Source organism: Engraulis encrasicolus, chromosome 6, assembly GCF_034702125.1.
Source record: "Engraulis encrasicolus isolate BLACKSEA-1 chromosome 6, IST_EnEncr_1.0, whole genome shotgun sequence".
Lineage (NCBI taxonomy): Eukaryota > Metazoa > Chordata > Actinopteri > Clupeiformes > Engraulidae > Engraulis > Engraulis encrasicolus.
Genome location: NC_085862.1, coordinates 24,475,298 through 24,500,329, shown reverse-complemented (window position 1 = coordinate 24,500,329; position 25,032 = coordinate 24,475,298). Strand labels below are relative to the sequence as shown.

The window sequence follows — 25,032 nt, the reverse complement described above, 5'->3', positions numbered from 1 at the left end:
TGGCCGTATAGAACACAGAAAATGTGGCAAAGGTAATGTAATTTGTTTGTAATTAATCTTTGTTTGGTATGTGATGGTTCTGTGTTAGTTTCCAACGAACAGAAGTTTACTGTTAAGAAACATTTTAATCTACGTGAATCACATCACCAACCGACTTCCTGGTCCCCGGTTTGCGCAACTCTGTTATTAGATGGCTCTGGGGCAGTCATGTGTAAGCGGTAGGGCTTAAGGGCGTCAAACTTGTAGCCCAAAGGTTGCCAGTTTGTCTCTCGACCCGTCAGGTTGGTGGTGGAAGTAATAAATCAGTGCTCTCCCTCATCCTCCTCCATGACTGAGGTATCCTCAGCATGGTGGCTACCGTCCCGCCGCATTGCTACCTTGGGGCGCCCATGGGGGCTGCCATCTTGCAAGAGTGAGGCATTTCATTGTGTGCAGTGAACCCTTGTGTGTTTTGGAGTGCTGTGTCACAACAACAATGGGAGTTTCCCAGTTGGGCTTTCACTTTTCACTTAACGTAACTGACAGGTGAAGAATGACCAATCATAATCATAGGCCTATATCACAAAAACAAAACAAAAAAACAAATCTAAAAAGGTAGTTGGGCCCTTTAAGAAACCACAGAAATCTAACTTAATTACAAATTTATTTCATTTAAAAAGGCACTTTTTAAGTTAGCAAATGTATATTAGCTACTATTAGGCCTAGGCTACACATTTCAATTTTCCTCCCGAACGCTTCATACATATTTTACACAAACCCTAAACCACATCCAAAGTGCTGAATGTCTCTTAATAGTGGTACTAAAGTGCAAGTAAGGTCACAGAGGCAGCACTCTTCTCTGTTTTTTTTTCTCGAATATGGAAGGCCAACACAGAAAGGAGGAACGAAATTAGTTAAGAGATCTTCATAAGATGTTTAAAGATATTTAACATCTTCGGGATGAACATGAAGGTAAACAGGCATGCCCATGTCACCAAAAATACTTTTTCGACTGGGGTGCATTTCTCGAAAGTGTCGTTGTTAGCCAGTTAGCAACTTGGGGAGTCGTCCATGGGAAAGTGGATTTAAAACAACAAAGTAGCTAACTTAGTTGGAACTATGGTTTCGAGAAATGCACCCCTGATTTAGTTCGGAAAAGCCAGTCCATCGTCTCCCACCCCACCCTGTTTAGATGCCTGCTCAGTTCCGCTCACAGCCTCTTTTCTCTATGTGTTCCTCCATGTCAACAGGCAGGATGAGGTGTGAGATGCGGCTCCACAGCCCGCTCAGCTTGTCCACGTCCATCTTGTCAAACGTGTCGGGTTGATCGGGGGTCAGAAACTTCCGGTGAATGTGACTGTGCACCAGCTCCTCCACTTGTGGCAAGCTGACGTCCGGCCCCACCGTGTCCAGGGGCAGGAGGACTGTGAAGGCCAGGAGAGGATGCTTGTAGGCCGCATTCTCGTGGTCGCAGTAGCGGTAGAAGATCAGGCTGGAGCTCGGAGGCAGCTCCTCCAGACGGTGGATGACAGCAGCTGGTTTGTCACCTTCAAATCCTTCCTTCAGCTTGGTGTCCAGTACGAGCTTCGCCTGAGGGACAGAGGCATGGAGAGACATGAATTGATGGTGCACGTTAGTAAACTATTGAAAGGAAGAGTACAGTATTTCAGAAGGAAACACAGAAGATATCAACATATCACTACTGTACAAGAGAGAAGGAGGCAGAGAGAGAGAGTGAAAGAGAAATATAACAATTTCACATAATAATTAGAAATGCACTCAGAGAGTGCAGACCTCCGACATGGAAGCTGTTTGAAAGAACATTTGACTATAATACACCCTATTTTTTTTTCAAGTCTTTCTACCTTGTTTTTGTGGAGTTAGATACTGTAATGTCAAAATTAGCCCTATCCTGCAATGGTGCAGAATCTTTGAAAAAAATCCTGGATCCAGATCGTGATCCGGATCGCCACCAAAATGTAATCACTTGTTCCTTTTGTCATTTCCAACAACTCCGCGAAATTTCATCAAAATCCATGTAAAACCTTTTTATTTATCCTGCTGACAGACAGACAGACAGACAGACAGACAGACAGACAAACCAACGCAACGGAAAACATAACCTCCTTGGCAGAGGTAATAAGGTAAGTGTAAACAACAGCAACTGGACTAAATGGCTCACCTGGTCATGCTCCACATTGGCTAGCTGTGTGCCGTACAGCTGCTGCACCGACCCGTTGTAGGCTGTGGAGAAGGCTTCCGCCAGCCGAGCCGCCAGGCATCCCAGCGTCTTCTCCGCCCGGAGACCTCCCGCCAGGATCAGGCTGACCGGCTCGTTGGGCTTGGCGGACTTGACGTGGCGCTGGAGGTGGATGCTGCTGCGTCTCCACAGCTCCCCCCTCTGGTTATGAAAGCTCTGCTTCACCTTCAGCAGCTCCTGTTGCAGCACCTCTGTTCGGTTCAGGGTTGGTCTCGCTGGCTCGGGGCTCTGGCGGAGATACTGGAACAGGACCATGGCCAGCACGGCGACCAACACCGCCACAATAATCAGGCCAACTGGCGTTGCATGGATGGATGGATGATAGATGGATGGATGATAGATAGATAGATAAAGTTGTATTTCAAACAATAACAAAGCATTGGCAAGTGTGTGTTTACCATTAACAAGCCATAATATAAAGTGTAGCAAATATACATTCTTACTCTGCTGAGTTGGTTGTGTGTCTGGAGTATATGCTGGATGTGGGCTCTCCTCTCCTCTTTCTGTTTGTTTCGCTGGACGTTGTGGCGTGGGCTTCTCTTGTGATTTAGCAGATTCTAAAATTGACGTCAGCCATTTTAAGATTCACATGTTTGCCAAGAGATGTACAGTACATGTTGTTGAGGACAGGGGTGAAAGGGAGGAAATGTGCGTGAGAAAACGTTTCTTAAAATATTCAACAAACTTTTTTTTGCTTTATGAGCAAAACGATTCTATATTAGTATATTTCCCTAACCCATTTCTAGTTGTCTAGGCTAGCAATAGTGAAGAATCTTTAAAGGAATCCTGGTTCCGAATCGTGATCCGGCTCACCACCACAATTATAATACTAGAAGCACTCAGAGAGCGCAGACCTCCGCCAAGGAAGCTGCTTGATACATTTGACCATGTTACACCCTAAGTCTTTCTGCCTTGTTTTTGTGCTGTGCCCGCAATTCTAGATAGTGAAGAATCTTTTGAAAAGTCCTGGTTCCGGTTCGTGATCCGGATCACCACCAGAATTTAATCACTTGTTCCTTGGGTCATTACTAACAGCTCCACAAAGTTTCGTCCAAATCAGTTGATTAGTTTTTGAGTTATCCTGCTGACAGAATCTTTAAAAAGGTCCTGGTTCCGGTTCGTGATCCGGATCACCACCAGAATTTAATCACTTGTTCCTTGGGTCATTATCAACAAACCCACAAAGTTTCGTCCAAAAATGTTGATTAGTTTTTGAGTCATGCTGCTGACAAACACACAGACAAACAGACAGACAAACAAACAGACAGACAAACCAACGCGACCGAAAACATTATCTCCTTGGCGGAGGTAAAAAACATAAAATGCTAATCAAAGGTGTGTTTGCCACTGGAAACTCAATTATTAAGTGTGGCCAACAGAAAGTCTTACCCTGTTGAGCGGATTGTGTCTCTGCAGAAGGTTTTGGATCTGTCGGGGGAGATACTGAACCGGGCCTCTCTTCTTCAGGTGGTGCTTCCTCTTCTACTTCCGTAGGTTCAAGAAATGAAGACAGCCATTTTAAGATAATGAACATATCGGCAAGAAGATGTACGGTATAAAACATATCAATGACTATTTGTGAGAGGATAGGAGAAACTGTATAAGGAAATATCAGACCTTTTCTTCAAAAATAACTTAACTTCTATGCTTTATGAGTTAATAATTAGTGAAAGTGAAAGCCCAACTGGGAAATTCAAACTCCCATTGTCACTGTAACACAGCACTCCACAGCACACACTGCACACAGCAAAATTGCATTTATGCCTCACCCATGCAGGGGGGCAGAACCCAATGGGGCCCCAAATTTTACAGTATATATTAATCATACAGTGTAGATAGTCTGGATCCTCAGTGTCCTGGAGCACTTGTATTGGGCGGGAGAAGTGAGCTCAGCTCTGGTTTGAAATGAGCTCTGACCAATCGCTGACAGTTGACATATGTTATTATGCTCCCAAGTGCGTTTGCTTATTGGCCAGTTGTCAGTGTTGCCAGATGTATGACAATTTGTACCATAATTTTGTCCTCTGTCCGATCAAAAACATGATAATTTCAGTTTTCCTTCAGTTGACTTAAGGCAACCATTTGGTTCATGTATAATCATTTCCTCCCAAAAGCCCTCCGAAACAGTAATTTTGAGAATTTGATACGATAGTTCAACGTTTTACATCTGGCAACACTGCTGGTTGTCTGAATGCCGTCTGAAAAACCCTTCCCATAGAAGGGTAATCAGACCATTGTGGATTATTATGTAATTCAAAATGAATGGTCTGACCTGTCGGGCTATGTCAGCAGTAGGAGCCACTTATTTTTGCCCATTATATGCACACATCATGCAACTTTCATGAGCATTCAGGACGTTGCAAGGAGCAATCATGGTGTTCTCAATCTTCCTTCAAAACCATTTAATTAAACTTTTATGCTTTACGAGTCAAGAATTATACAGTATATATACACAGTAATTATATACATTATAAATAAATAGATTTCCTTACCAGGTTGCCGTTGGTCTGTCTTTGTCGTTTCAGTGTCTAGAAGTCTTTTTTGCTGCTCACCTCCATCTGTCTCAATTGGCTTAATTGCATCTGAAACAGGCAATCGATGTGTTGCTATTCCAGAGATAGGAAAGTGTAGTTCGTATATACAGTATGCAGACACAGTTTGGTTGCATTGCATATCATGAGCATAGTAACAGCAAGATGTTACAGCATGTCAAAACAGAAGTTGTTGTACAGAAGGGGCCACTTATTTTGTTGCCCATCCCATACACACACAATGAGCCTACCACGAACATTTCGAGGTGTTTCGAGCTGGACCTAGTGTAATGGAGGCCAACAAGCAGAAAGTGGCGTGGAACGCTAGTAAACCTCCCTCCTGAAGACTCATGGTGTGTTCCATTATTCGCCCTCTGTACTGTGTACCTTGTTTGAGTGCAGTGAAGTACCCTTTCCACCCTCCGCGATTCACGAGGCGAGTACATTCCGATTCCCGTTCTGTCTGATACACTTAACGGAAATGACGGTTGGTTTAAAGTTACCCCTGGCTCTAATACACATGGCGATTGTCTTTGGAATCAAAGCTATGCCGTTATCACAGAGATTGCACACAAGCACACTGCACTTTCTGCACTAAACCCAAACATACACACACTGACACACACACACACACACACACACACACACACACACACACACACACACACACACAGACACACGAACACACACACAAGACGCACACCGCACCTTCTACCTGCACTAAACACATACACACACATACACATACACACACACACACACACACACACACACATACACACACACACACACACACACTGCTGCTGGTGTACTTGACAGACCTTTTTTAATATTTATTTTCTTCAAAATGCTACTATTACCATGTCAGAACGCTATAAAGGACTTTTTTTAGGAAAAGCACAAAAGCACAACAGATACCTCTTAATGTATGTCCTCTACAAGTCTTCTGTTGTCCAGTCTTGCACTTTAAATGTCTGTATGAGCACTGTCTATGTCCATACTGTCTTAAGTCCATGTATAAGTACTGTCTATGTCTATACTGTCTATGTCCTTACCTAGATTAGTCTATGTCTAATGGGAAAGCAAGAAATGTAATTTCAAATTCTTTGTATGACCAGTGCATGTAAAGAAATTGACAATAAAACCTACTTGACTTGACTTGACTTGAGATTCAACCGTTTCACAGATCTGACACTCAACTACGTAACAAACATGGCGGCCGTTGAGTGCGAAAAGTGTACAGTAACTCCACACTTAAAAAAACGGCCGTTTTGGGGGCGTTATCCGGGTAATTTACAGTACACTTTACCGTCGCGATTAGAAATGGAACACCCTGCGTACCCAAACACAGTGCGGAAAGGGCGGACAGTAAGAGTATTGGAACACACCATCATACAGCATCGGTAGTGCTGAGCCATCAGACTGGTCCTTTAGCTCAGCGGTATCGTGCTGTGCCTCCCATATCCGCACTGGAGTGTTGTTGACTACAGTAGGAGGTGGTGGGTTCGAGCCCCGAATGGCGTACTGCGCAGGAGCACCTCAGTTACACTAGCAAGGAGCCATCATGATGCAATCAAGAAAACGGTAGAAAAATCAATGGCTCCTCCCACTGTACTAGCAAGTGGTGTAGTGTCAGATTGTTGTGGAGATGAAAGGGTACGGGTAGGAGGACAAACTTTTACCTGTTGCTGACATATTTACTAGCAGTTCTTCTGCTATTGGTTTGTCCACTCTACTATCAGCCGTCTGATTGGCTTCTGCTCCATTTGAATCATTAATTGTTGATCCTAGAGAAATAAAGGTGTTACTTATTGTCACATTTACTGTTACTTACAGTACACACAATACCATGGGATTAGTAAACAGCATATAGCTATGAAGAGACAGAGAAGCTGTGAAGAAACTAAGAAGTGCAAAACTGTTTCTGATGTACCCGAACTTTTCACACAGTCAGTCGAGTTGTCACCCTCCTGCTGTTTGTCATCCTGCTGCTGCTGCTGCTGCTGCTGCTGCTGCTGCTGCTGCTGCTGCTCCTGTTGCTTGTAACTCTGCTGCTGCTCCTGCTGCTTGACATCCTGCTGCTGCTCCTGCTTGTCGTGCTGCTGCTGCTGCTGCGCCTGCTCCTGCTGCTGCTCCTGCTGCTGCTCCTGCTGCTTGTCATCCTGCTGCTGCTCCTGCTGCTGCTCCTGCTGCTTGTCATCCTGCTGCTGCTCCTGCTGCTGCTGCGCCTGCTGCTGCGCCTGCTCCTGCTGCTGCTGCTGCTGCTCCTGTTGCTTGTAACCCTGCTGCTGCTCCTGTTCCTGCTTGTCGTGCTGCTGCTGCTGCTGCTGCTTTACATCCTGCTGCTTTACTTCATCCTGCTGCTTTACTTCATCCTGCTTGACATCCTCCTGCTGGTCTTCCCCTTGTTCTCCTGCTCCTCCTCCTGAGAGAGAGTAAAGTGTTATTCGTGCATGTATGACACTGCATGAGTTTGTAGTGCTGGCCAACACCGCCAGTGATGAACTTCTCCATGTTGAATGAATACATGGTGAGAATGAGAGAGAGAGAGCGAGCGAGAGAGAGAGGTTAGTGTTAGTGATCTCTCAAAAATACAAAATAATTAAAAGTCAAAAGTTTATACTTTTGCACTGGCATAAAAGGTGTGCAAGTTCTCTTCGATTAGTCCTAAAATTTTTTTTGGAACCTACGCACCCACCAGGCAAGTTGTTAATACATGATACCTTCTTTGGAAAGTACCTCTAAAAATTACACAAAATATGTGTTCCATTCTGTATAAGTCAACCTTATAAACACATCACTTCTTAAAGGTGCACTATGTAATATTTTAGCAGCCCCTTTCCAGAATTCATGCTGTCAATTCACAAATGTTACCCTTTTCACAAATACTAATCACGACCATCAAATTCTGAATATTCATTATGACTCGGAAAATTGCACTTTTCATACATGAAAATGTGGATCTTCTCCATTGCCCGCAATTTTTAACGTCCAGAAATAGACATTTTAGCTGCAAAACGTACTGTACTTTGGTCATACTAGTAAATATTATTTTATTACTTGGTAAATATTCATGAAAAGGTCAAATTGGGCAATAGGAAAAACACAGTTTTAATGCGCAGCATAGTTGCAATACCTGCTTGTGTCACCATCCTGCATAGTGCACATTGAAGTCCTATACCTGTAGGTCCTACTAGAAGGGCTGTGACTCAAGCTTAGGGGCTCGAAGTACAATGTTCAAAGTAACTTAATTTAAAAAATAAATAGAGTAAATAAATAGTGTTGTTGAAAGATTTCCCTCAACAGTGCTCTCCACTTTTGCCAAGTTATCCTCAAGTACTGCGTCAGGCTCATTATCACCTTTTTTAGCATCTATAGTGAGTTTGTGCCAGTCATTACCAGTCTCATCTGTTTCAGCTGCATTTGAATCTGATAACCAGAGAAAGAGAGAAAGAGAGTTAAGGGTTAGTTAGAGTTAGTTAAGTGTTAGTTATTCGCGCATGTATGACACCGCATGGGTTTGTAGCGCTGACCAACATCGACTCGCCAGTGATGAACATCTCCATACTGAATACAAGTGAGCATCATGGATGGCAATAGCATGCATAGGAACTAAAAACAGAGAAAGGAAGTGAGAGAAGTAGCAGTAGGAAAAATGTGGATGACCTAACCTCCAACGCCTACATTCACCTTCATGGAGTTCCTTTAAGTATGGCATCAAACCCCTGATCATAAGTCAAGAAAGACTGCCCATCTCACTTGGAACAAAAGAATGAATGATTTAAAAGACAGAATGAAAAACAGATGCTGTATTCCCTACCTTCTTTGTTTGCTTCATATGACTGTTCGTTGTTTTGTGAAACCTCTGCTTTTGCTTTTTCATCAGGTGACGGTAATTCCCATTAAAAAAAGTGGTACAAACAAAACATAAATGCATTTGCCAAGATAGATAGGATTTAAAACAAATAGATTTACATTTAATTGTGCTGCTCTTAGCGATTTCACAACATCCTCATATGCAGTGATGGGCAACCTGTCCAATGCAACCAAGTGATTAGGTACCTTGTTGAATGATCACCTGGTTGAAATGGACAGGTAAAGCCAGGTCATTTGGAATGTAAGCCTATGTCATTGGATTGTAAACTAATGAATCCAGGTTGCCCATCACGGTTCATATTCCTTATAATAAGATGCATATTTTAAAGTTGTTCAGTCAACTGTTCTGCAAGTGTATGGTGCAGCACTTTCAATTAACTATTCTCATCATGTTGCAAGTACTGTTAGACTGAAGAGAACATTTTATAATGTGTTGCAATAACACTAACCGTTATCAGAGTCCATCCCTCCTCTGTACAAAGGTGACAGTCAAAGCAAAGAGTTACCTTTCAGTTACCTGCAGATAAGATAAGAGAGGCACGGCTGATCACATTTGACCAGTTCCTAAGTACAATAGTTAAAATGCATTACTGTGTTTCTGACAACCCAACAGATGAAAGATCTGCCTTTGGCTGTGCTTTTAGTGTCCCCAAGGGGAAATTCGCATTAACCACCACCATCACAACTTGCCACAGCCAACACCACGATACAGTATGGCATATTATATAACACAGACATGGAGACATCAACACCAGTGAACCTCAGACACGGTCAGACGACCTAAGCACAACATGTTATTCTTAAGAATTCCAAAAGATATGTGCATTGGTGTTATTTCATTCCGTTGTGCATTAATTGTTAATACTTTATAATGCATAATCAACAAGAGCGCACGCACACCACAGAGCAGGACACACAGCAGGACACGTGAAATGCTTATTTCATTCTTCCCGACTGCTGTTTACTTATCCGCCTGGCCTGCTACTACTGCAAATAACACCCATCTTTCATATGTCGAATCAACGTTCACTTCGTTACAAATGTACAAGCTTACTTGTTATCATTACACTGATAAAAGCCAGTGGCTCCTTAGCAGTTGAAACCCCTGAACACAAAACTGCCGTATCCGTTCACAGCAAAATTTATGAAGTTATGCGCTTAGCATTATGTATAAGAGGCTAACTGTCATCACAACAAATTAATTGACTGTAGGCTATTTATGCCGTGTTGTGTTAAGCACTTACCAGAGTTAAATTGCTTCTCGTGTTGACCGTTCAGGTGAAGTAGTTTCTGGTGAGAATTAGGTTAAAAACACACTCAAGGTTGAGAAAACGAAACTAAAACAGTCACAACTGTCCATTACCACTCTGCATGGACTTCTTCTTCTTCTTCTTCTTTGGTGTTTATTGGCGGTTGGCTACCGACGTGGAGCATTACCGCCACCAACTGGTGCAGTTATGTACAACTCTTTGCATGGCTTGTTCAGGTCAGAGGTACGGAGCATTGATGGAGTGTGCGCACTAACGGGGGTGCTAGATAACAGAAATAAATAAAACAAAAAGCAAACAAATAATAATGAAAAGAAAAATACATAAAAGGAAGGGAAGCCATTAGGGAGGGAAAGAGAAAAATAAATGATCACTCAAAAATAAATAACTTAAATCCTGTCAAATAACTGGGTTGACTTCAAAAATCTCATAAGGGGGGCCCATGCAGATGGCCTATTGGAGAATGCCAGCAGGCCTTCCAGAGTTAACCTTGTCATCCCTATTGGCCTTACATTTTGCATCAGTATTTCCCTTTCACAACTATATGCTGGGCATTCTAATAACACATGTTCTACTGTCTCTCTGTGGTTGCAGAAAGGGCATTGTCCAGTGGCATGTTTCCCTATTATGCTGAGGGAGTGATTAAGTTGCGTGTGTCCTATTCTAAGCCTTGTGGTGACTGTGTCAGCTCTTCTGTCCCTGCTGTCTGGTCTTCTTGTGGGGACTTGTGGTTGGATCTTAAACAGGAACCTCCCCTTTGTATTTGCTACCCACTGCTCTTGCCACAGTTTACAAACTTTAGTCTTGATTAGGCTCTTTACCTCCTCTCTGCTTAGGGGCACCACCAGGTTGCCTAGCTCCATCTTAAGGGCGTTTTTGGCCAGTATGTCAGCCACTTCATTGCCTTCCACTCCTGTATGAGCTGGAACCCAGAGAAAACAAAAACATATGCCCCTGTGAGACAGTCTATACAAGCACTGGAATATTTCACAAATCAGGTCAGGTCTGCAAGCAGACTTAAAATTCATGATACTAACCAAGGCTGCCATAGAGTCTGAGCATAAAACATATTCATTTGGTCTAAGGTCCTCCGCCCATGTGAGTGCCATTAAAATAGCTAAAAGCTCAACTGAATATATTGCCAAGTTATCTGGTGTTCTCTGTTTAAGTGATGCGTCAGCATCTGGTACATATACTGCTGCTCCTGTCCTTCCAGTGTCTGGATCCTTAGAACCATCAGTATACACCTGCACCCTGTCGTAGTACCTAGTGCTTAAGTAATGTTGTACCATATTGCTTAGTCCACCATACTCTTTGCTCTTTTTAGATTGTCTGGCTATATCCAGATCCACTTTAGGCATTGGGAAAAACCAAGGAGGAGTGGCTGATAGTGCTACTGTGGAACAATATGATAGCTTATTCAAGTCTAGTCTCTCAGCCTCTTTGTCTCCCACCCATCCAAAACTGTTAAAATCCTTACGGCCATGCTCCCAGCACTTATTCAGCACACCTTTGGATGGATGATCATGTGTATGCCCCTGTAATGTAACCCAGTAATTCATGCTTAGTTGTAGACGACGCAGTGGCAGTGGCATTTCACCAACCTCCACCTGTAACGCTGGGACTGACGATGTCTTAAAGGCCCCACAGCATAGCCGTAGAGCCTGTGCTTGCACTACATTGAGCTTCTGCAAGTGCGACTTTGCGGCTGACCCATAGGCGATGCAAGCATAATCCAAGGCAGACCTAATAAGAGCAGTATAAATATGCCTAAGGGCACCCATGCTCGCCCCCCAGCTGCTCCCCACAAGGCATCTCATCACATTAACAGCCTTTTTACACTTGGTTGTGACCCTCTGGATATGTTCTCCGTATGTCAGTTTACGATCCATCCACACTCCAAGGAATCTGACACTTGATACTTGCTTAACTGACTGCCCATAGAGAGTGATCTGTACCTTCGGGTTAACCCGCTTGTTAGAGAAGCACACCACTTGAGTTTTGTCAACAGAAAAACGGAAACCCCATTTAATTCCCCATTCCTCCACAGCACTAACTGCTGACTGTAATTTCAGTTGTACAGCTACCGCATTACGCCCTCTCACCCACAGAGCCCCATCGTCTGCATATAATGACCTGCCAAGACTAGCGTCTACACCCACAAAGACATCATTAATCATGATATTGAAAAGAATAGGACTACAAACGCTCCCTTGTGGAGTTCCATTTTCTATGGAGTAAATACAAGAGTGAGATGACCCAACCCGTACTTCGATACTTCTGTCTCTAAGGAAGTCCATCACCCAGTTATACATTCTACCCCCTATGCCTATTGACTCTAGCTTCATGAGAAGACCATCTTTCCACAGCATGTCGTATGCCTTTTCCACGTCAAAAAATACTGCATTTACATGCTCCTTATTGGCTTGAGCCTTCCTAACTTCGTTCTCCAGACAGACTACTGGGTCCATTGTGGTCCTCCCTTTCCTAAAACCGCTCTGGTGGCATGAGAGCAAGTTTCTACTTTCTAAGACATATGTTAATCTGCTGGTAACCATGCGCTCCATAATTTTGCACATGTTTGAAGTCAAGGCAATAGGTCGATAGCTGGTAACTTCGCACTTATCTTTCCCTGGCTTCCCTATGGGTATAACAACAGAGTGCTTCCAGATCAATGGAATTGTCCCTTCCTTCCATATTCTATTATAAAGCTGCAAAATTATTTCCTGTGCCTCAGAGGTTAAACATTCCACCATCTTATAGGTTATCTCATCCTTTCCAGGGGATGTGGTTCTCACCCCATCCAGGGCTCTTTTGAGTTCAAACAGGGAGAAGGGAACATCCATTGCTTCGCTAAAATCTGTCTTTTTATTATGTATGTTAGGGTGCTGGCTTAACATAACACTTCTTGCTGCTCTAGCTTCTGGTGTCAGGTTGACAGAGCTATGTACTTTAACAAACGTTCTCGCCAATGCTTCTGCCTTATCCTTATTACTAATCATAACTTTATCCTCAAATCTTATGGCTGGAAGGGAAAGCTCCCTTCGTATACCACTCATCCTCCTAACCATACCCCAAACTTCAGAGATTTGAGTTTCCCTCCCAATTTCATTGCAGAATTGTTGCCAGTATTGCCGCTTTGTTTGCCTTATAACCCTTCTTACGTGAGCCTGGGCTCTTTTATACGCCACCATGTCACTAAAACAAAAAGTAGTCTTCACCTTCCTAAACGCTTTGTTCCTTTCCTGTATGGCCTTCTTGCACTCCTCTGTCCACCAAGGAACCATCTTACGTCGTCCTACACCACTCCCCTTTCCTATTATCTCTGTTGCGGTTGAATGCAAGACTTCAGTTACTTTTGAGGCAAACTCGTCCACCCTGCTAAAGCTATCTGGCCTAATAGCTTCCATCCTAACACTACAGAACATACTATAGGCCGTCCAGTTAGCATCTTTTAATTTCCATCTAGGAAAGCCTATGTCCTCCAGTTGCACTGACCCTACTCCAATGTCACAGCGAATCGGATAATGGTCACTACCTACTGTAGTATCATCAAGAACTTCCCACTTAGTAACACTAGCTATTTTCTCAGAAACCAAGGTGAGGTCAATTGACGACTCCACCCCTCTCCCCACATCTATCCGGGTACCCCTCCCATCATTCAGACACACCAGTTCCATTTCCTCTAACAGCTCCTCAACCACACACCCATTATAATCTGTTTGTGCACTACCCCAGAGAGTACTATGGGCATTGAAATCCCCACACCAAACTATTTGATTAAAATCCTCGCCAATAATGTTACTAAGGTTCTCTTTACTTAACTTCTTACAGGGGTTATAGAAATTGGCTACCCGTACATTGCTGTCGCCTATCCATACCTCCACTACTACTGCCTCCTCATCTCCGCATGTGTTCATTACCCTGTACCCCAGCCCTTGTTGGATAAAGGTTACGACGCCACCCCCCACACCCCCTTCCCTGTCTCTACGAATAGCAACATACCCATACAAAATGAAGTCCAGCTGTGGCTTAAGCCATGTTTCTTGAACACAAATTCTGCATGGACTGTACAGTTCAGGAACGGATATTCAATTACTTCGTAGTACTGGGACATATATTGTAGGTGCACATTTCAAAATAACGGCATTTCCTTTAGGCGATGAGAACACATAATAATAATAATAATAATAATAATAATAATAATAATAATAATAATAATAATAATAATAATAATAATAACAATAATAATAATAATAATACGTTTTCATCGAGTCAGGTCTATGTACAAACTTATGGCCTATGCATGAAGACCAACTTGGGGCTAATTAATTTCTTTTTCTTTTTTTATCCCGCCTGTCCTGTCACACACACACACACACACACACACACACACACACACACACACACACACACACACACACACACACACACACACACACACACACACACACACACACACACACACACACACACACCTATCGGGTGAATTAAAAATGTATCACAGGGACAGTAATATTGTGATGTACAGTGGGATGTGGTCGTCAAAGCTCTCTTGGTATCAATAAAAGGCTAAATGACTTTGCCAATATCCCACCTCCCTCTGTCTGAGCCTGACATTCTGGGGGAGTGCTATGGTGTCACAATGACAAAATTACACTTTCACTGGTTTGATATTCTGTGACTGTGACTCCACGACTCCATCCATTAATCAAATTTCTGTTCATTCATGCCTGACCTCAGAACAACACTAGGCCTCTCAGTTAGGCTACTGTTAGTTAGTGCTGTTGACCAAAAGTCAAGTCAAGAGTCAAGTCAAGAGTAGGCCTACTTTGTTGTTAAAAATCTATGTAACGGGGTTAGCACAGAAGTTTGAAATTGCGTTTGATCAGTCTCCAATGTGCAGTTTGACTAAAAACATTTAAATAAGACGTTGACAATAATTTATCTCAAGAAAATGCTTGCATAATTTCCTATGCTTATGCAAACTGCATGTAACAAAATAATAAAAGGAAATCACAGTCAATGTTTACATCAGGTAATATAAGTGTGATGCAATGTAATGGACTACACAGGCTTTATCACTACGCTGCGTGATCTAATAGTGGCTGCAGGGGGCAGCAGTGCTCTCGTGTCTTTGAGAAAAACGCAAAAGAAGAAGTTCGCGCATGCGCATGATTGTCATTTTTTCGAGCAGCCTGGAGACAGGCATCAGAAAACACAGGTTTTTTTGTCTGAATTAAAGTAGCTGAAATAAGTTTATTAGCACAATGGCTGCGCGATATGACAGAGCTATCACTGTCTTCTCTCCTGATGGACATCTGTTTCAAGTTGAATATGCACAGGAGGCCGTGAAAAAAGGGTCCACAGCGGTAAGAACCAGGGGAACTTGTGTAGATTATTCCTAGCGGATAGCGCACCTGACTAGCAAGGCAAGCTTTGAGTCAGTTATAAACACCTATCGTCTTGTGTGATTGAGAAGGATAAGCTATTTATCCAATGTTCAACTCTCCACTAGTATGCAGGAAGGAAGCCTTTATTTTGGTGTCGTCGTTTGCGCACCAGCCCATTGAGTATTTAGCTAAAGTAGCTAACTAGCTAGTTAGCTTATCATGACTTGCATGTTGTGGACAGGGCGGCAGTGCCTACTAGCTATCATCAATACTTACAATTACTTAAAATAAACTATTCCTCATTAGTCTCACCTGAGACGACACACTTTTCAAATATTTTCTTGAAAACATCCCTGCCAGTTAGGACTGCTCTCGTGTATTAACTTATATAAGGGAGATAGCCAGCCTTTCAGAAGGTGAATTTGGTGAAGATTTTTTTGGTCATACCTGCTCAAAAATGAAATTGTTAACAGCAAACCGGTGCAGAAGTGGTGCTACCAGTAATGGTCGTCCAGTTCAGGGAACGTTTTGTTCAGGCAAAGGTGTCTACTTGGTAGCAGTTACGTGACCATGGTCTTGGGGAGGAGTAGCGAAACACTGTGGTAGAATCTGACATTCTTGTGTTTTGACAGGTTGGTATCCGCGGGAAGGACATCGTTGTCCTGGGTGTGGAGAAGAAGTCGGTGGCCAAGCTGCAGGAGGAGAGGACAGTACGCAAGATCTGTGCCCTGGATGAGCATGTCTGCATGGCCTTTGCAGGTACGTCATGTGGTGTCACCTGTACAGCTTGAGGACTGCTGGTTCAATTCCTGACACTGACAGGTGGGTGGTGGGGATGTAGGAGTGGCTGACCAAAACTCTTGTCCATCCGCACCATGACGTAAGTGTCCTGAACATAAAGCTGTGTGTGTTTCAGGATAACTCGCTGGGCCCTTGTCATGACTGCCCTCAGCTATCATATGGGTGATTCTCACGAAGCTAAAAAAACGATGGCAATGAGGTTTTAATGGTTAAATATGACAGGTATTCTTTTGATAATATACATTACTGTAGAGCAAGACGTGTAGCTTCTGGCACACTAGTTCATTTTAAAAAATATTATTTTTATTTTCCACTTTTTATGCATTTTATAGGCAAATTCTCATTACCGAAATGTGTCCCGAACAAAATTTCTGGTCTTTGAATTAGGGTAAAACATAATAAAAATGTTAAAAATACGTAAATGACACTACAAGAGCGTTCGTCTATGTCCGAAGTTTCATTAAGTGTTCCTTGTTGGCAATTTAAATAATGAACACTCATGAATATTTCAAGAAAAGATCGTGTCCCCAAGTTTTTCTTCTCATTACCGCAATATATTTCAGAACTACAATTAAAAGCCATCAGAATTTCAATATGAGCTGAAACTACCTACAATTCATCTGTACTAACAGGAGATTCAAGATGGCTACATGATTAGTCAGCCTTATTGTTTGTGCCTGTAAAATGTCACAATTTGTCTCAAAAATATGCAAATACGACAAAAGTGGTTCTCATTACCGAAATTAGTCAATATTTCAAAATAAATAAGATTTTTTCATTTTAAACTTGCTTGGTAATAGGGTATTCATTTTCAGAATTCAACAATGGTCATGAATTAGCTATGTCATAATTACTGAAGTTACAGTTAGCATTATTGTGCTGAGCCATCTCATTACCGCAATACACATTCTCATTACCGCAATGTTTTAAGTACCTTTCGGTAATGAGGATTGTCAATTTCGGTAATGAGACTCTATGGTGATTTACATTTAGAATATATTATCATGACATATATGTATTTCACTTTTTATTTATTTACATTTTTAAACATGCAACTGCAACCTTAAATACAAATGATATTTTTGCAGTATAAATATTGTCACTATGTCACTTAATTATAGTTAAAGGACTTGATGAAAGTGTGAAGTGAAATTGCATCCATTTCAGGTTGAAATATGCAATTGTATTGAATCGATATTCGATATACAATATTGTAAGTAAACAAAGCAAAAGTAAATGCCTAACATCTGCAATAGCTCCTTCATCTAATGGGGGTTGTCTGTAAAGGTGATCATCTCCCTATACATTGCATAGGCTAAATTGAGTGGTCATACAGGTCTTGTTCATAGACCATTTTTCTGTTCTCATCCTTTCTGGCTAATGTTGTGGTGACATTTACATTTTTTCCCAGCCTTGGAAGAACAATAATCGACTATGGGCCAGAAACCCTGTTGTGAGAGTTCATTGAGAGTAGCAAGTCACAACTTAATTCTTGCTCATATGCCAACCCATGAATCAATATTCTGGCTGTTTCCACCCTCGAAATGTGGTCTTTTGATGCAAAAAAATAATCGAACTGCCTGGTGATGTCACCCAATGCCAAGGCAATTGCAAACAACGAAGCCAGCACTCGCAGTGAAGTTGTCAGATTGCGTAGATGGCAAAAAGGGAACAAGTTTGGAGACAAAATCGACTCACTTCAAGTGAGTCGATTTTCCAGAAATTGACAGATTTTTTTGCTTCCTGTGTTTGGTTGTCATACCCTCAATTGTAGTGGGTTTGAGTATTTATCTTTTTTTACTAACTTGACTTCCTTCCAAAATCTTTGTTTTGGATCCAATTTGATCATTGTTAAAGGGTGGCACAAAAGGCTTGGCATTTGAAATAGCAGTGAATAGGCCTTTATAGCGAATTCAGTGAGAAGTAGTTTTTAGAATATTTCAATCAAAACTAGTAAGAAGAATTATTTAGAGCAATGCTCTAGTTGCCTTTACACTTTCCCAAATTAGAAATTCCTCATGCATGTTGCAGCCTTTAGCAAGGTTTCAGCCCCCATACTCTGATCCTTTAGCCATGCTCAAACACCCATGTACCTTTTTTAGTCTTTTAGTTATGCTGTGGGTTCTTGATGTCCTGGGTAAGTGGAAAGGCAACTGGATCAAAACAGCCTCAAAATGCACTTTGCACTGATATAGGGCCTAGCTGAAAATGCCCATTCACAGCAATTCAAAATTCCAAGTCTATTGTGCCACCCTTTGACAAGTATCAAACATGCTAGAAAATGACAAGGAAGTTAAGGTAGTGCAAAGGAACAATACTGCAAGAGAAGAGCAGGATTTTGCAACGTTTTAATTTTGTGTTTCATGCACCCTATACTAATTATGGGCATGTCTGATATTGTCCTGAAAAACAACATTTTTTCTTTTTCAAAAATGTGAATGAAGTGAAAGGCCACTTGGGAAACTACAACTCCCATTGGCATTGTGATCCAGCACTCCACAGCACACACATGAACACTGCACACTGCACACAACAGAATGGCATTCATGCCTCACCCGCATTTATGCCTCATCCCCAATAGCGCCCAAATGGGAGCACCATGCTCAGGGTACCTCAGTCATGGAGGAGGATGGCGGAGATCACTGGTTAATTACTCCCTCCACCAACCTGGCGGGTCGGGAATCGGGAGTCTGATGCCCTAACCTATGACTGCCATTGATGTGCAATGTGCAACTCAAGCAGTTAGAGGTGTTCAGTGATATTTCATAACACATAACGTTCATAGTGAATTCCGGCTTTGGTCCGGACAGTATTACGATGATACTGTACCGAAAGCCGAGGTGTACCGAACCCACATACCATACAAGCTACTTTAGTCATCTCCTGTTCCTTCTACCTACGTCCTAGTTGCCGGTGCACACCGAGTCAGAAAAAAAGTCCAGTGCACGACCTCGCACTGCGACATGATTTTCCTTCTCATGACAGATTTAGATTTCTGGTCCACTATAGATTTTTGGCTGGAGAGATCCGTGGCGAGTTGTGTCATATTCAGGGTGGGGATGAGGAGTGGGATGTATGCGCTTCATTGAGGTCATCAGGTGGCTACCCTCCGGTGTTTTGATGATGGACTAACTATAACTTCAGAGTGCAATCCCTTGGCCTTCACCCCTTATACTATGATGTTACTTTGATGGTGCCTACTGGAGGGCTGGGGAACCTTTTTCATTCAAGGGGCCTCTTCAAATTCATCTGAGGGCCGTAAAAGTTCTCAGAGAGCCGTACTAAGAACACAAACCAGGATTTCCTCCTGCACTTTAGGCCTATATTGAAGTCAGACACCTTTAAAACAGACCCACCTTCTCTAGTTCCACTGAATATAACTCAATTGTATTGCAAAAGTATTTTCTAAGATTCCTTTACAAAATATGTAATATTTCACTTGAGGCTGCATAACATTAAATTTATATCGGGGGCCTGATTAAACGGCCGTAAGGGCCACAAACGGCCCTCGAGACAGGTTCCCCACACCTAACCTATGGTCTTTTATGGTCTTTGGCTGGGTTAAGTCTTGAATCCCAATATCCTTCAGTAGCTTAATGAATGGTTTATATAGAATATATTTATCATCTTATTAGGTGTCATTTGATTAGTTCTGCCCTGGAGGCTCTGTCGTTGTGCTAATAATAATAACAAATCACATAATTTACTAATATTTGGCTTTAGTTCAATTTATTTCTCCTTATTCTCATTACCGAAAACTCATTCTCATTACCGAAACATATCCCTCATTACCGAAATGAGCACTTAATTGTAAAAAAAGTACTAAAGGAAAACTCTATTCACATATATTTTTTATGAACACAGTACCTTTCATGTTTCTTTCACTTCAGTATATTTTCAGACCGAAATTGTAGGTTTTCACGGATGTATTCTAAAATTAAAGAGGAAAACAAATGATCCTATTGCGGTAATGAGGTAAAATGGTAAAATTCTTAAACTACAATAATAAGGAAAAAAACTTTTTTGAGTGTTTTATGTAGCCCCTAGTACAACTATCAATATTCAATGAACAAAACTGCAAGAACAATTAAGTTTCCTAATACATTTCATGAAAGAAAAAAATTGCGGTAATGAGCATTTCAGCAGACATGGACCTATAAAACGTAAAAAAATGTGTTTTAAATAGTTTTCAGGTAAGTTGATATTATTGTGCTTAGTAACTGTACACTTTGATGTAACTGATTCAAAAAGAAATTCAATCAAAAAATCATTTTGAAAAAATGGTTGTCAAAACACCTTTGTTGCGCGTTTCGTGAGAATCACCCATATGACACATTAAATGCGGAGGTTGAATCAGATGGTTTAAACCAGTGTTTCTCAAACTTTTCATGCCATTCCCCCCTTCAGAGGAAGGGTGTCTGTCTGTGCCCCCCTCGAGCAAAATGGTTAAGAAAGTACAAATAAAAAGGCCTTGGTAAAGTTTAATAGAGCCTAATATACATGTATATATATGGGATATGATGTTCTCTAAATATTAGTGAATAAATTAATGAATATATTGTGATTATAAAGCGAATGTGTTGACTTAATAGCAAAGCAGAAAAGTATTAAAAAAGAAAAAACTTCTGACTTCACTCGCCCCCCCCCTCGAATACCTCCGCACCACTTTGAGACACCCTGGTTTAAACAAAGGTGTTCTTATAGGATCTTTGGCTGAATTATATAAATGTGCACAGTGCTGCTGTGTGAACACCATGCAGAGTGGTACTGAAATTCTCATTCAGATGAAGGACTTATCTCTCTCTCTCTCTCTCTCTCTCTCTCTCTCTCTCTCTCTCTCTCTCTCTCTCTCTCTCTCTCTCTCTCTCTCTCTCTCTCTCTCTCTCTCTCTCTCTCTCTCTCTCTGCAGGTTTGACAGCAGATGCTCGTATTGTGATCAACAGAGCTAGGGTGGAATGCCAGAGCCATAGGCTAACAGTGGAGGACCCTGTTACTGTGGAGTACATCACACGTTACATTGCCACCCTCAAACAGGTGAACCATGGCTTTTAAAAATTGGTGTGCCATATGAAACAAACACAAGTCTGTTGTGGTAACGAGGTATTGGCGTCGTAGTTGAGTGTTGATGTCTTTTTAAAATGTTTTTAATTTTTTAACTTACAGTGAGTCTAAATATGTATTTGATCCCTTGCTGATGTTGTTGGTTTGCCTACTAACAAAGACATGATCAGTCAATAAATGTTATGATAATATCTATTCTAATATGGAGAGACAGAATATCAAAAAGAAAATCCAGAAATTAACTGAAGAGAATATATATTAATTTATTTCCATTTCATCGAGCAAAATAAGTATTTGATCCCCTGCCAACTGATTACAGTTCCGGGCCCACAGACCAGATGGGAACTTCCGATCAACTTGTCATCTGAATTAAAGACACCTGTACATACTAATATGCATAAAAGACACATTGAATCAGCAGAATCAGTCCATAGTATGAGTGAATCAGTCACACTCCAACCTCACCATCATGGGAAAGACCAAAGAGTGGTCAAATGATATCAGGGACACGATTTTAGACCTGAACAAAGATTAAATGGGCTGCAAAGCCACAAGAAAGAGACCGAGTATTAATGACCCAGCTGTTGATGCATTTCTTCCAAAATGTGAGGAATACAAATTGACTATCCATCAGCATATCTGGGGTTCTATACAAGATTTGACCTTTTGTAGGGATTTGATAATCATGAGAACAGAAAGAAATCACCCTAGAACTGTACGGGATGAACTAGGCAATGATATCAAAGCTACTGGGACCAAAATCACTGAGAAAACTACTGGTAGCACTTAATGCCACAGAGGTTTAAAATCCTGTAGTGCACACATGGTACCTCTACTTCAGAAGGAACCTGTGCAGTCCCACTTGAGGTTTGCCAACGGACATTAGACTGGTTTAGGATATGATAGAAGGTGCTGTAGTCAGATGAAACCAAAATCAAGCTGTTTGGCATTATCACAATTCAATGTGTTTTGAGAAAGAGTACTGCTGTCTGTGATCCCAAGAACACCCTCCTCACCATCATGCATGAAAGTGGTATCATTATGGTTTGAGGGTGTTTGTCTGGCCAAGGCACAGGACAACTTCACATCGTCAACGAATGGATGGAGGGAGACATGTAATGTGCAATCCTGAATGCAAACGTCCTTCCCTCCACCACTACACTGAAGGGTGGGCCATTTTTAGATCTCCCAACATGACAATAATACACAACATACAGTCAAAGCAACGAAGGAGTGGCTCAATAAGAAGCATATTAAAGTCGTGAAGTGGCCTAGACAGTCTCCAAATATTAACCCTATAGTGATATTATGGAGAGAACTGAACCTCACATGTACCAAGCTCAGCCACAAACTATTAATGTTTTAGGGATAATGTGCAAAGAAAAATGGGCAAAAATATTTTCTACTATATGCACAAACATCGTCATCAACTAAAAGAAGCATCTGACCTCAGTGCTAGACAACTAGGGCTTTGCCACAAAGCACTTTATCTTCTTTAGCTAGAGGGGTCAAATACTTATTTGCCTAAATTAAATACAAATAAATTAAAATATATTATTTTAAGTTATTCTCTGGAATTTCTTTTTGATATTCTGTCTCTCCATGTTTGAATACATATTATCATAAATTTATAGACTGATCATGTCTTTATTAGTGGGCAAACCGGCAAAATCAGCAAGGGATCAAATACATATTGGACTCACTGTAGTTGTGTTTTAGGTTAATAGCATTTTAACTTTTTTCAAGTTGTTGTTGGGTCTCTCATTTTGCCACTTCTGTTGACTCCCTCCAGCGATACACCCAGAGCAACGGCAGGAGGCCCTTCGGCATCTCTGCCCTGATCGTCGGCTTCGACTACGACGGCACACCCCGGCTCTATCAGACTGACCCCTCTGGAACCTATCATGCTTGGAAGGTGAAGGGGCATCTTTTTTTTAAAATCATGAATTAATGGAGTAGGAATGGAATATTGCATTTTGACGAGTTGGAGTTTTTAGTTGATGCTTTCTTCATATGGTTGACCCTTCAGAACTTGCCATGCTTGGAAGGTGAAGTAGTACTGAACATTGCAAAGTCATGAGTCATAGATTATAAAAGGAATTAAACGTGAGGGGGGTAAAAACAATATGTGGCATCATGAGATTGTATATAGAATCGTCAGTTTGAACCATTTTTTTCTGTTGTGTTGACGTGCAGTGTTCTGTTTTCCGTTTTTTTTTTTTTTTCCCACCATTATGATGGGCATTGCATGACACATTGGGCAAAAAAGTGGAATGCATCAGCATAATTTAGTGAGGACGGTCTGCATTCCATTTGGGCTTGTATTTTCTTTTGAATTTCCTAACATTGATGCCCGTGATGTAACCCCACACAGGCGAATGCCATTGGCCGCAGTGCAAAGACGGTTCGGGAGTTCCTGGAGAAGAACTACACAGACGAGGCCATCGCAACTGACAACGAAGCAATCAAGCTGGCCATCAAGGCACTGCTGGAGGTGAGGCAGTCAAGGGGTGTATTCCAAGGGGCACTAGTGACCCAGTGGTTAGGAGGTGGACTAAAGATCAGTGGGTTGCAAGTTCGAATCCTACCCCTACCAGTCCTCCCTACACTTCTATCCACGGCCTGAGTGCCCTTGAACAAGGCATCTAACCCCACATTGCTCCAGGCCACAGAGAATGTAACCAATATACCCTGTAAATATATGTAAGTCGATTTGGATAGAAAAAGTGTTAGCTAAGTGTAATGCAATGACTCAAACTAGTACCTTGTGTCCATCCCTGTTGCCTCATGAGACTAGGCGTGTCATAGATGATCAAAGTGTTATTCAATATCTCACAAAAGCACAATTTAAAGCTTATCTCATTTGCAATTTGAATGTTGATTGGGGGAAAGATTAGGTTGATGGCAGGGAAACTTTTTCTTTGTGGAGGTGAGATGACGTCAAGGCACAAGGCCACAAGCAGCAGAAAAGGTTGGGAGGAACTACACTAGTTTGACTTTCACATCATGTGCAGTCTTGCTTGTCTTGTATTGAGACACACTGGAATGATGTCAAGCATTGAGTCATGTGGCCAAAGGACAGAGGAAGCTACTTGAGGATAGATATTGATTTTTAGACAAGGTCAAGTTCACACTCCCAATCCTGCCCCATCTCTCTCCCCACTTTCCTATCAATAAAGGTACAAAAAACCCTGAGACATATCTTAAAAAAAACTTTTATCAGATCACACACAAAATATAATTTACAAGCGCAAGGCAGATGGTAAGCATACATTCGTGTTCAGTGTGTGATTGTGCCCTATGGTGGTGGAGTAAAATGTTTTTAGTCCAAAGTGATGCTGTTTCTCATCACAACACTTGCTGCTCCATAGGTGGTCCAGTCAGGAGGCAAGAACATCGAGCTGGCCATCATCAGGAGAAACCAGCCACTGAAGGCAAGTAGTCCTCACCGTGCATCTTCATATGGGCGCTGAATGTTTTTAATGCATATTCCTGAAGGAAGCCAGGAAGGATTTGAACTTGGATTGGAAATGATCATCCCTGATCGCCCTGGCCTTGCTAAATTAGATCCCTCCCCCCTAAAAACTATATCCCTAAATGCTTTTTCTGTTACAGATTCTGGAGTCCAAAGAGATCGAGACGCTGGTGGCTGAGATTGAGAAAGAGAAGGAGGAGGAGGCAGAGAAGAAGAAGCAGAAGAAGTCGTCATAAACAGTTTCTGGAAATGTCTTTTTTTGGCGACTTTGACCACATGCACCTGATCACTCTTCTGGTGGTTCTGATTGTTGTGTGTTAGTGAGCTGTTCCACTGAAAGCTGCTCAATAAAACATGTTCTTTTTTTCTAGTTTGTACCCCATGTGTC

At 41.8% G+C, this 25,032-nt stretch overlaps 2 protein-coding genes across 4 annotated transcripts; one reads left to right on the top strand and one right to left on the bottom strand.

Annotated features, from left to right (window-relative positions):
• Positions 1–626: 626 nt before the first annotated feature.
• LOC134450939 (torsin-1A-interacting protein 2-like) lies at positions 627–10,018 on the bottom strand. Of its 3 annotated transcripts, XM_063200994.1 has the most exons (11): positions 9,891–10,018; positions 9,096–9,163; positions 8,591–8,644; positions 8,170–8,199; positions 6,704–7,195; positions 6,453–6,557; positions 4,732–4,821; positions 3,629–3,721; positions 2,683–2,796; positions 2,162–2,535; positions 627–1,569 (listed from the first exon to the last, which is right to left on the bottom strand). In XM_063200994.1, exons 2-11 carry the CDS (start codon positions 9,109–9,111, stop codon positions 1,180–1,182), a joined length of 1,758 nt encoding a protein of 585 aa, XP_063057064.1. In that variant the 5' UTR covers positions 9,112–9,163; positions 9,891–10,018; the 3' UTR covers positions 627–1,179. The 3 variants fall into 3 exon arrangements, with proteins under 3 accessions (XP_063057064.1, XP_063057065.1, XP_063057066.1); XM_063200995.1 differs by lacking the exon at positions 8,170–8,199; XM_063200996.1 differs by lacking the exons at positions 8,170–8,199; positions 8,591–8,644.
• A 5,070-nt stretch (positions 10,019–15,088) lies between these two features.
• Positions 15,089–25,021, top strand: psma8 (proteasome 20S subunit alpha 8). Its single transcript, XM_063200998.1, has 7 exons — positions 15,089–15,286; positions 15,940–16,066; positions 21,018–21,142; positions 22,962–23,084; positions 23,544–23,663; positions 24,541–24,603; positions 24,785–25,021. Exons 1-7 carry the CDS (start codon positions 15,185–15,187, stop codon positions 24,878–24,880), a joined length of 756 nt encoding a protein of 251 aa, XP_063057068.1. The 5' UTR covers positions 15,089–15,184; the 3' UTR covers positions 24,881–25,021.
• Positions 25,022–25,032: the final 11 nt, after the last annotated feature.

Excerpts from the sequence above, each read along its gene's own strand:
- LOC134450939 (XM_063200994.1), bottom strand. Across the intron at positions 7,196-8,169 it reads AGCTGAAACAGATGAGACTG|GAGGAGGAGCAGGAGAACAA; the intron begins GTAATGACTGGC and ends ACTCTCTCTCAG. Across the intron at positions 2,536-2,682 it reads CACACAACCAACTCAGCAGA|TTGGCCTGATTATTGTGGCG; the intron begins GTAAGAATGTAT and ends ATGCAACGCCAG.
- psma8 (XM_063200998.1), top strand. The coding sequence starts at position 15,185 with ATGGCTGCGCGATATGACAGAGCTATCACTGTCTTCTCTCCTGATGGA. Across the intron at positions 23,664-24,540 it reads CCATCAAGGCACTGCTGGAG|GTGGTCCAGTCAGGAGGCAA; the intron begins GTGAGGCAGTCA and ends GCTGCTCCATAG. Across the intron at positions 24,604-24,784 it reads GGAGAAACCAGCCACTGAAG|ATTCTGGAGTCCAAAGAGAT; the intron begins GCAAGTAGTCCT and ends TTTCTGTTACAG.